The sequence below is a fragment of the Oncorhynchus nerka genome, linkage group LG6 (assembly GCF_034236695.1).
Source record: "Oncorhynchus nerka isolate Pitt River linkage group LG6, Oner_Uvic_2.0, whole genome shotgun sequence".
NCBI lineage: Eukaryota > Metazoa > Chordata > Actinopteri > Salmoniformes > Salmonidae > Oncorhynchus > Oncorhynchus nerka.
Genome location: NC_088401.1, coordinates 21,723,713 through 21,735,979, shown reverse-complemented (window position 1 = coordinate 21,735,979; position 12,267 = coordinate 21,723,713). Strand labels below are relative to the sequence as shown.

The 12,267-nt window shown below is 43.6% G+C and overlaps 1 protein-coding gene across 2 annotated transcripts in view; it reads left to right on the top strand.

Moving 5' to 3' along the window:
• Nucleotides 1-12,267, top strand: part of LOC115130173 (polypeptide N-acetylgalactosaminyltransferase 11-like) — a 47,335-nt gene that overhangs the window by 14,001 nt on the left and 21,067 nt on the right. For both annotated transcript variants that reach the window (XM_029661025.2, XM_029661026.2), the window contains exons 2-7: nucleotides 2,695-2,991; nucleotides 3,842-3,965; nucleotides 5,005-5,171; nucleotides 5,623-5,748; nucleotides 7,212-7,461; nucleotides 9,482-9,599. In XM_029661025.2, the coding sequence (XP_029516885.2) occupies nucleotides 2,733-2,991; nucleotides 3,842-3,965; nucleotides 5,005-5,171; nucleotides 5,623-5,748; nucleotides 7,212-7,461; nucleotides 9,482-9,599 (1,044 nt within the window). In that variant the 5' untranslated portion in view covers nucleotides 2,695-2,732. The remainder of the gene's footprint in view (nucleotides 1-2,694; nucleotides 2,992-3,841; nucleotides 3,966-5,004; nucleotides 5,172-5,622; nucleotides 5,749-7,211; nucleotides 7,462-9,481; nucleotides 9,600-12,267) is intronic.

Here is a 12,267-nt window from a genome sequence, read left to right as displayed (position 1 = left end):
GTGCTACTGCTTCCATATTTATCTACTTATGGCTTTGCACTTGTTCCATCTCTCCCAATTGTTCTTCTGAATGACTCTGTGTCTGTCAGTGTCTGTCTTATTCCTCTGCTCATCTTCCCATTTTCAGCTGTGTTTCTTGACATTCCTTTTCACTGGTCTGACTAACGAGCCACTAAGTGCCACAGCAAAACAACACTGTGACGTCGGTGTGTGTCTTGTCACCAATTAATCATGCTTAGGCCGTAGTCTGTTTTTCAGAGGCCTTGTTTCCACCCTGCTGTCCTCATCTGACAGAAATTGTGATGGTGCAAATCCCCCAGGCTTGGTTATTTTGTTGTATTCAATGTTACTCTTAAGATTTGTAAATCTATTTGAATGCAGTGCCAAAAGCCCACATAATTCCAACCAGACTGGTTAAAAGGCACATATCTGAAATTCCTTGTTTTCCTGCCGGGGATGGGGGGAAAAAGAGTAGGTGTCAATTATTCGGGATGTTTGTGGGTTATAAAAAGCTGTGCGTTTCCAAAGCGGTTTGTGTTTGAAGTAAAATCCTCATCTGGATCATTTATTTTAATGCGTTTGTCTATAAAGTTCAGGCTATTCATAGAGATTATTGACCAGATCTGAGTTCATTGAAGTTTTGGATAACTCACTTGATGCATAGCAGAACTGCTTATATGCACAGCAGAACCCCCCCCCCTTTTTGTAGGCCTGCGGACCAACATATCTTTGTAGTTTTTTTAGGAACTAAGTCGGGGTCTCAACATACTGTTTAGAGTTAGCACCTTATGTATTCTACTTTTCTATTATGAAATGTGGTTGTGCATCAGCCATCACTCAATTAGCCCATGTCAGCTAAAATAGTGTAGGTGCCAGCTATGTGAACTTGTAGAAAGAATGGTCAAATTACCGACTGGCGTGGGGCACATTTGAAGATCAGTTATCATATTAAAAATGGCAAACATTTGCCTCCACCCTATGGCAAAATGTGTAGAATTGCAACGAGATAAGGGGACGAACTACGAATATGGTGACGAGGCCAGCCGCCATTTGGCACACCAACTTAAACGCCAGTCCGCATCATCTCATCTCTCAGGTATGACTCCTCCTGTAATCTTACAAGTGATCCCTCTAATATTAATTCAACTTTTGTGTCATTATATTCTATCCTCTACCAATCCGAACCCCCATCAGATAATATGGTCATGGACAACTTTTTTAGATAACTTGGATATCCCATCCATTGATATGGACATGAGTGAAGTTCTGGACAACCCTCTGCATCTTGATGAGATAACAAAGGGTCTAAAGTGAATGCAAAGTGTCAAGGCCCCAGGTCCTGATGTTTTCCCTGTCGATTTTTATAAAACCTTCTCAGATCAACTCGCCCCATTACTATTAGATATGTTCACCGACTCGTTATCAGTGGGCTCCCCCCCTGACCGTAACTCAAGCCTCCATCTCACTTATACTTAAAGATTAATATCCGGTGGAATGTGGTGGATATTGATCCCATTTCACTTTTGAACGCTGATGTTAAAATATTAGCTGAGGTTCTAGCATGCCGGTTGGAACCGTGCCTTCAGGATGTCACATTTGATCATCAAACAGGTTTCATCAAAGAGTGACGACTGTTTTCCAATGTACGCCGGCTTTTGAACATTATACTCTCCTATCTCTCCAGACCGCAAAATTGTTTCTCTTGATGCAGAGAATTCTTTCGACCAGGTGGAGTGGGATTATTTATTTAAGATTTGGTTTTTGGTCCAATTTCATCTAATGAAATATGTCTGCTCTATTCTGCTCCTACGGCTAGCATACACACCACCATTCAAAATACTCCCCACCCTCCCCCCTTTTGCATAGAACCGCTTTCCTTGGCCTTAAAATCATCACCATAATTCACTGGAATCCACCGAGCTGGTGAAGAGCACAGTGTTGCTGTATGTCGATCTATTATATCACTAACCCTGTAAACGCTGTCGATAACAATGCATATTTTAAACACGTTTGGATCATTCTCAGGTTACAAATGGATCATTCAGAAAGTGAATGTTTTCTGATCAACCCTGCTGCCAAGCAAATTCACCTTGGAGCCCTGCCTTTCTGTCTGTCGCCCTCTGGTTTTTCCTATTTGGGTGTGGATATAATACACTTTCTGTCGATTCTCCATAAAACTAACTTTGCAAGCCTAGTCACGTGAGTTAAAGCAGACTTAAACAGGGATAGTCTGCCTCATTAGCTGGCAGAATCCAATCTGTTAAAATGAACATTTTACCTAGGTTTCTATACCTTTTTTCAACGTCTTCCGATCTTTCTGCCGAAGTCATTTTTTAAATTAATTGTGTACGTATATTAATATATAATTTCCAATTATATGTATGCTGCTTTTGTTAGAGGGAGGTGGTTCAATAAGTATAGGGGGATAAAAGGATGTATCTGGTCAATTTGTATTTCTTTATGTCCCAAAAAATGGCATGAATTTAGCTGTAAAGTGCATATTTTCTCTACCATGCATGGCAAAAAGTGCAGGTTTAAAACATTTTTTCTTCTTCTCCGCTGTCAAGGGGTGGGGGGTGCTAAAATGGAGTCAGTACGGCCCCTCACGATGAGTTCCGTTTTTTTTTTTGTGGCCCCCACCTCCATCAATGTTGCCCATCCCTGATCTAGACCTTTAACCTGTTTCCTCGACAGGGGCCTGAGCATGGACCGCCGACAATGCTAGTGCTACCATGGGCAGCGTCACACTGCGCTACTTCTGCTATGGTTGCCTCTTCACCTCTGTGACCTGGTCCGTCCTGCTCTTCCTCTACTTCAGCCTGAGCCAGGACAGCGGCCGGCCCTCCTTCAGGAATGTGCCCATCCAGGGGCCCCAGGCCAAACGCTTCCAATCACGCTTCACCAGGAGCCCTGGAGGAGGCCAAGAGCAAGGCATCAAGGCAGTCCCTGCAGCAAGAGGCAACAAAAAGGCCGATCTCTCTCCGGAGATGGGTAAGTGAGCCCTTCAGAGCATGAAACTTGAAAAAGATCTCTCTAATCTATATACAGAATTTAGGAGGGGTGTATGGTGAGAAGGAATGATCTGATGATAGGCGTTTATAAATGGTTGTCAGTATGTTAACAAAGCTCATGTGAACTGCCTCATAACCAGCTGCATTGCCTTCAGAGTTTCACACATCCAGAATGATGAGCTTAAGCTCCACAAGCTCACTCGTACTCATGACAGATTCTCGAATGGTTAGGACATTTTGAAGGTCTGTATTATTCATTGGTCCCCAAGGAATGCTTGTCGTGTTGGCTTGCTCCCATGTCAACTAATGAAACATTTAACAGGCAGGCAGAGTGATGTGAAAACGATCGGCTCCAGAGTGTAGCCTAGGCGATTCCACGATGCCTTTATGCGTCAATGCCCATTTGGAGCTGGACAGTGAGAAACACAGGACCAATCAAGCTAACCATAATTCATTACGGATTATCGTTCAGCAGGTTCGGTTGGCATTGAGTTATTATTATTATTTTTAACTGTCCGAAGCAGGCGCAAAGAAAGACATTGTGCATTGCAGCAATACAAAGGCATGTTTGAAGTGTCTTTGGATTGGAGTGAGGCCTTCAGATGGCTGTTGAGTGAGTTGTTTCCATGGAGTTACTAAGCAAAGCCATTACCACCCACTCAGGATGAAGCCTGCTTGTGTTACCATGGCAATGTGGACCAGCCTAACCACCCCCAGTAGTGGATGCATCAATAAAATCCTCATACTGACACAAGCGCCCGTACTATTCTGAACCATTCCATCTATTCGCATCCTTTTTTCTTCTCTCCATCCTGTCTTTTCCTCTTCAGGTATGATTTTTAATGAGCAAGACCAGGAGATTCGAGACATGGGCTATCACAAGCACGCTTTCAACGTACTCATCAGCAATCGACTGGGCTTCCACCGAGACCTCCCCGACACTAGGGACGACAGGTGAGTGAGAGAGCGACAGCGTGCGAGTGTGGCATATATTTTGGTTTATTGACTCTGTGAGAGTGAACGGCTGACACCGACGCAGCACTTTGCAAGCCATCATGAAGGGCAACGGTAGCCAAAGGTTAAATGGGAAATGATGTCAATCTCTCTCTGCCTGCCCTGTTGCCCCTACGAAATCCAAATACAAGGCATCTGTCTAGAGATGATTTGGTTTAGCACTGGTCTGAGGCTAACAAGTAGACCTGCAGCTTGGAGTATTATCACGTTATTTGTTAAGATGAGTTGCTTGTAAATGCAAAAACGAATTGGCTTGGCCAGTCTTTACAATCATTGGTACAATCAGGTGGTTTTAAGAGTTTGTAAATCCTGCTTACTCAGCAGACATGTTAGGATAGGGCAGAGGGTGAGTAGTTGAGGCATAATATGTTACATAAGCAAAGGGTAAAAACTGTTAATGTTTCCAAGGGGCAAGGCTTTCATAAGGTTGAGGAAAGCTCTGTAGGTGTGACCGTCATGATCCAAATGTTTCACTCCAAGCTGCACAGTGAAACAGCATGAGAGTTTTATGCATGCCATTACTAAAGATGGTGAATACTGATCCTAGCTATGTTTGTCCCTGTCAAATACCTAGATAGGACTCTAGTGCCCAAAAGACAGTTTTAGCGTGGGCAGCGCAATTCAATTTTCACAATTTTGAAGTAGTCAACATGGTGGAACTTCCTAAAAGGAAGGATCATTTAATTCCGTACATGTCATCAGGTGGGATCAGCCAATTAATTATACTAGTGAGGAAACATTCCATAACTGCAGGTGGCAGTAAAATTGCCAACCTTGGTTTTATAACTGATCAAACAACACACTCTCGGTGGCTTCAGTTTGTTTACCAACTCCTAGAAGTAGTAGTAGAAGAAAATGTACTACAGCCTCGATGGTGCTGCCCATAACGGGACAGATGCAATGTCTATGGTCCCTGTTGTGACACCCAGGACTTGGCTAATATGTGTTGGTGGCCCCGCCCACCCCCTCTGTCTCTCAGGTGCCGAGATAGAATCTATCCTCTGTCCCTCCCCACGGCCAGCGTCGTGATCTGCTTCTTCAACGAGGCGTTCTCCGCCCTCCTGCGCACAGTGCACAGCGTCCTAGATCGCACGCCTGCCTACCTGTTGCATGAGATTATACTGGTGGATGACAGCAGTGAACTAGGCAAGCTGCTCTTTTCAGTTGTCTATTTAGGATGTGAACTCTTGGGTTTTGTTCAGGCTCGCCTGAGCCAGGTAGACTATAACAAGGCCCAGTAAATGATTGGATGCTGTCGTGGACTGTGTGCATCTGTCTACAGTGTGCATCTGTCTACAGTGTGCATCTGTCTACAGTGTGCATCTGTCTACAGTGTGCATCTGTCTACAGTGTGCATCTGTCTACAGTGTGCATCTGTCTACAGTGTGCATCTGTCTACAGTGTGCATCTGTCTACAGTGTGCATGCTTCAATTACCTAGTTGGTGAACAAACGCAGGCTACTGTATTGTGTTGACGTTATCGAATGCCTGTGTGTAAATGTCAAAGAAGTCAAAGATCTTGGATCTCAATAGGATCTACCTGTATAAATTAAACTGAGCTCCATCTGAAAGCTTCTGTCCTTTCCCTTCACCACAGCTGACCTGAAGGAAGACCTGGACATCTATGTCCAGCTCAACCTCCAGGGCAAGGTCAAGGTGGTCCGCAACGAGAAGAGAGAAGGACTGATCCGAGGGAGGATGATAGGGGCCTCTCATGCCACAGGTGAGCCCTCCCGAGACCATAACTCTTCACTAATGTAACATATGCCCCCTGAGGCAGGGATGCAGGTAAAATAACTATGTTTACTGTCTAGTCAAGTTCCACACGGAAGTAATATTGTTGTATTATGATCAGCTGCAGTAGGATGAGAGGAAGAGGCTACAGAGGAATCCAACAGTGTGTGTGTGCGTGTCTGCGCGAACAGTGTGCTTGTGTGTGTCTGCGCGAACAGTGTGCTTGTGTGTGTGCGCGCAAACTGTGCGTGTGTGTCTGCGCAAACTGTGCGTGTGTGTGAACAGTGTTTTGTGATTGAACTGTGTGTGTACGTGCAAATGTCAAATCCCTGTAGATGTGTACCTCTAACCCCAGGAACCACTGAAGATATCTTGTCTCTCGGATACTACAGGTCGACCGATTAATTAGGGCCGATTTCAAGTTTTCATAACAATCGGAAATCTGTATTTTTGGGCGCAGATTTTTCATTTATTTTTAATAACTTTATTTAACTAGGCAAGTCAGTTAAGAACACATTCTTATTTTCAATGACGGCCTAGGAACGGTGGGTTAACTGCCTCGTTCAGGGGCAGAACGACAGATTTTCACCTTGTCAGCTTGGGGGATCCAATCTTGCAACCTTAGTTAACTAGTCCAACGCAATAACGACCTGCCACTCTCTCGTTGCACTCCACAAGGAGACTGCCTGTTACGCGAATGCAGTAAGCCAAGGTAAGTTGCTAGCTAGCATTAAACTTATCTTATAAAAAAACAATCATAATCACTAGTTAACTACACATGGTTGATGATATTACTAGATATTATCTAGCGTGTCCTGCGTTGCATATAATCTGACTGAGTATACAAGTATCTGACTGAGTGGTGGTAGGCAGAAGCAGGCGCGTAAACATTCATTCAAACAGCACTTTCGTGAGTTTTGCCAGCAGCTCTTCGTTGTGCTTCAACATTGCGCTGTTTATGACATCAACTCCCGAGATGAGGCTGGTGTAATCGAAGTGAAATGGCTAGCTAGTTAGTGTGTGCTAATAGCTAAAACCAAATTGAACATGTTTCATTATTTACTTGAGACTAAATAGATTTTTATTGATGTATTATATTAAGTTAAAATAAGTGTTCATTCAGTATTGATTAATCGGTATCGGCTTTTTTGGTCCTCCAATAATCGGTATCGGTATTGGTATCGGCAGGGTAGCCTAGTGGTTAGAGCATTGGACTAGTAACCGGAAGGTTGCAAGTTCAAACCCCCGAGCTGACAAGGTACAAGTCTGTCATTCTGCCCCTGAACAGGCAGTTAACCCACTGTTCCTAGGCCGTCATTGAAAATAAGAATTTGTTCTTAACTGACTTGCCCAGTTAAATAAAGTTATTAAAAATAAAAATAAATAAAAAATCTGCCAACCCTCTCCCTGTTCTTCTCCATCCTCTCCTGATTTGGTGTTTACTTTCTGAAGGGGAGGTGCTGGTGTTCCTCGACAGCCACTGCGAGGTAAACGAGGCGTGGCTATCGCCCCTGCTGGCGCCCATCCAGCGGGACCGCAAGACGGTGGTGTGTCCCGTCATCGACATAATTAGTGCCGACACGCTGGCCTACAGCCCCTCCCCCATCGTCCGGGGGGGCTTCAACTGGGGGCTGCACTTCAAGTGGGACCCTGTGCCCGCCTCAGAGCTCAACGGCCCCAACGGAGCACTGGGCGCCATCAGGTAACCTCCTGGCGGGAAACCAACCAGACCTTGTCGGGAATATATGATTTGCTCAAGGTGTGGAAAATGCTGAACCCAAGGATGAGGCCAACGACTTCTATATTTAATGGTTTAATAGACAAACAATAGGGAGACGCACGTTCCTCTGAAAGGTTCCAATCTGCCCAATTCCAAAGACGAAACAGTCGTTATATGCTCATCCGTATCTCTGTTCTCTCTCCAGCTGCCTCAGAGTGCCTGGGCCCTGGTCAAAACATAGGCAACTTGCAAGGCCAGAGTGAACCATGGAGTAGACATCTCTATCGCTTTAAAATGCCTATAGTTTAATTACAGCCATCGGCCTTATCCCCAGGAATGTCATTTAGACAGCGCAAACTCCAAGCTAGGTTTGCCGCATTATAGATGCAGAGGAACCAGTATGCACCTGAATGCACTCAACAAAACTATGATCATTATAGATGCAGAGGAACCAGTATGCACCTGAATGCACTCAACAAAACTATGATCATTATAGATGCAGAGGAACCAGTATGCACCTGAATGCACTCAACAAAACTATGATCATTATAGATGCAGAGGAACCAGTATGCACCTGAATGCACTCAACAAAACTATGATCATTATAGATGCAGAGGAACCAGTATGCACCTGAATGCACTCAACAAAACTATGATCATTATAGATGCAGAGGAACCAGTATGCACCTGAATGCACTCAACAAAACTATGATCTTGTTTCCCTAAATTGTATTATGAAAGCATAACTGTACTATTGTATTTTATAACTTAGCTGGTCATGTTGGCAATAGAACAGGATGTCAAATGATGCTCACCTGACCCAGATTGTGATTTATAATGGACCTTTTGGATTGCTTAAACAACATTAATTGTGTGCTAGTGAGGAGGCAGGGTTGTTTTCAAAACAACTACAAGTATGCTTGCTCTAGTTCCTCAACAGCACAGCTAGGAGAGATTAAAAAAAAAAAACTTATAGTTAAACTCTTGAGTCATCAAAGTGCATTGAAATGACTTAGGAACTGTGCACACTTTGGAGAGGTGTGGCCCCTTGGAGACACCAGTTAGTCATCTCACTCAACCCCTTGTCATTTCTTTGTCTTATGTTGCACCTACCCTACATTACCATGAATATTCTTGTTACTGAATGTATCCAGAATATATTCAACAAATGTGTCAAAGTACAGTAAATGTAAAATGCACATAAAATCAGTGTGCTGTTTGGATTCAGTCTGTCAGGGGAACTGTTGTCTCAACTTTGGTCTAATAATTTCCCTTTATATTGCTACCAATGTTATGCAAATGTTTTCATATTTCTGCATCCATATAGGCCAATTCCATAGAGTATAAAGGGTTAATGCTCAAATTGATTGGGAATAGCTCAGACCCCCCCCCCCATTTGTTTTGATTTCAGCATGCATGAACCTGATCAATAAAGCCCATGTGATATAGAGTTGTGTTCCCATCCCCTTGTTATGGAATCATGTGAAAGCTAATTAGTGGTCATAGTAGGGCGCCTGAGTGTCTGCCGGCTTTAGCCCTAAGGTCTTCTCGGACATCCCTTAGTGTAAAAAAAAAATACAATCTCTTTCAATTTCTCTCCGTTTCGCTCAAATGCTTGCGTTCTGGGCTTTCCATAAGAACATAAGCCTACGGTCACACAGAGATGCATGAAAACGCATTAAATCGGATACGCATTCATCATGGTCAGTCATCGTCAAATTCAAGTCAATTATTTTCTGAAGTGTTGGATACGCCCAAAGGCCGGAGTTGTGTTATTTGTTTTGACGGACAATCACCTCTGGCGATCTGTCAAACGGATGGCTCCATTGGAAAAAAAACATTCTCAGTCAGTAATTCTCTCTGGTCACAGCCTAACTAGCCTGACTAGAAGACAGAGGCATTGTTTTCTCACATATTAGTGGTTGCGCTGCAGGTACTACCTTAAAGGATACTGATGTAGCGACAATGCCGACTCAAACTCTGTCTTACTCCCCCTCCCCCAGGTCCCCCACCATGGCCGGTGGTCTGTTTGCCATGGACAGGAAGTACTTTAACGAGCTGGGCCAATACGACAGCGGCATGGACATCTGGGGCGGCGAGAACCTCGAGATCTCCTTCCGGGTAAATAAAAGGGTCACACATACTCACTTCCTTTTCACACGACACAGTCCGTCTCCGTAGTGTGTACACACTGTCACATAACATACACAACATGTCTGCTTCATGTTATTCTTAGGCAGGGTACAGATGCTCCCAAAGTGACACTCACCCTTTCAATTGAGCATATTTTTCCCGTTTTAGGAGGGGTGCCAAATCAACTAGGTGGGGAGCACACATGCACCTGGTCAAATGAGCTGTGACACGTCAACCACTCGTCATAAGCTCAAGACACTTGGTTTATTTACCATGTTTTGGCTCAGTTAGTCTAAGGCTTTGCCCTGGCAAAATCAAGCTTTTCTTCCCCTTTGAAAAATACAGAATTAAATCAAATGTTTTAACTGACAGCCAAAGGCAAGTTTATTTCTCTATATTACGTTTTGTTCCATTTGAGTTGGATCGCCGCAGGCTGGCAACTATATATTGGCTTGGCTACATGAATCTCTACAACAAAAATTCCTTTCTTGCCTCAGAGTTTTTAGTTACTTTTACCACATCAGAGTTGGACATTTCTCTTCCAGTCCTGTTTGAATATTCTTGGCAAGACTACCTTCTCATGTCTTGCTATGTTACCCTATTTGAGAAGAGAGTACAGTATATTTTTCTTCACTAAGGAAACGTTATGTACAGTGCATTTGGAAAGTATTCACACCTCTTGACTTTTTCCACATTTTGTTACGTTACAGCCTTAATCTAAAATGGATTAAACATTTGTATTTTATTTGATCTACACTCAATACCCTATAATGACAAAGCAAAAACAGGTTTTTAGACATTTTTGCAAATATTAAAAATACAAAATGTAAATATCACATTTACAAAAGTATGCAGACCATTTACTCAGTACTTTGTTGAATCGTCTTCGGCAGTGATTACAGCCTTGAGACTTCTTGGGTATGACGCTACAAGCTTTGCACACCTGTATTTGGGGAGTTTCTCCCATTCTCTTCAGATCCTCTTAAGCTCTGTCAGGTTGGATGGGGGTCATCGCTGCACAGCTATTTTCAGGTCTCTCCAGAGATGTTAGATCAGGTTCAAGTCCGGGCTCTGGCTGGGCCACTCAAGGACATTCAGCGACTTGTCCTGAAGCCACTCCTGTGTTGTGTGCTTCGGGTCGTTGTCCTGTTGGAAGGTGAACCATCGCAAGGTCCTGAGCGCTCTGGAGCAGGTTTTCATCAAGGATCTCTCTGTACTTTGCTCCGTTCATCTTTACCTCGATCCTGACTAGTCTCCCGGTCCCTGCAGCTGAAAAACATCCCCACAGCATGATGCTGCCACCACCATGCTTCACCGTAGGGATGGTGCCAAGTTTCCTCCAGATGGGACACTTGGCATTCAGGCCATAGAGTTCAATCTTGGTTTCACCAGACCAGAGAATCTTGTTTCTCATGGTCTGAGAGTCTTTAGGTGCTTTTTGACAAACTCCAAGCGGGTTGTCGTGTGCCTTTTTACTGAGGAGTGGCTTCCGCCTGGCCACTCTACTAGAAAAGCCTGATTGGTGGAGTGCTGCAGAGATGGTTGTCCTTCTGGTAGGTTCTCGCATATCCAGACGAACTCTGGATCTGTCAGAGTGACCATCGGGCTCTTGGTCAACTCCCTGACCAAGGCCCTTCTCCCCCTGATTGCACAGTTTGGCCAAGCGGCCAGCTCTTGGAAGAATCTTGGTGGTTCCAAACTTCTTGCACTTAAGAATGATGGAGGTCACTGTGTTCTTGGGGCCCTTCAATGCTGAATAAATGTTTTGGTACCCTTCCCCAGATCTGTGCCTCGACACAATCCTGTCTCGGAGTTCAACGGACAATTTCCTTCGACCTCATGGCTTGGTTTTTGCTCTGACATGCACCGTCAACTGTGGGACCTTATATAGACAGGTGTGCCTTTCCAATCTTGTCAAATCAATAGAATTTACTCTATTCAAGTTGTAGAAACCTTTCAAGGATAATCAATCGAAACAGGATGCACCTGAGCTGAATTTCGAGTTTCATAGCAAAGGGTCTGAATACTTATGTAATAAATAAGGTAATTTGTTTTTTTTTCTCATTTGCAAAAAAAAAAAATCTCGACCTGTTTTCACTTTGTCATTACGGGGTAAATGCTGGAGTATAGAGACAAATGAAGTTTTAGCTTAACTGTCCAAATAGATTGAGGGAAGAAAATATATAATCAGTTTTAGAATAAGGCTGTAACGTAACAAAATGTGGAAAAAGGGAAGGGGTCTGAATACTTTCCGAAAGCTCTGTATGTGAAACATTGTCAGATTACATGAACCATATGGCTCTGTACTATGGGAAATGGAGCTGATGTTTGGTCAGACTTTATACACTCCCCTACATATTTATTTGGACAGTTAAGCTAAAACGCTGAATATTTGCTCTATACTCCAGCATTTGTGATTTGAGATAAATTGAGGCGATCGTACAGAACGTCACTTTATTTAAAGGTATTTTCATACATATCTGTTCTATCATTTAGAAATGAAAGTACTTTATGTATCCCCCCCCCTCCCTCCCATTTGAAGGTGTTGTAAGTATTTGGACAAAACAAACTGCAAATGCGTTCAAGTTTGTAGAGTCATCTTCATAGTGGTATACTTGGCCATAGAGTCTGCTCCTGCATGGATTAAGTAAAAGGG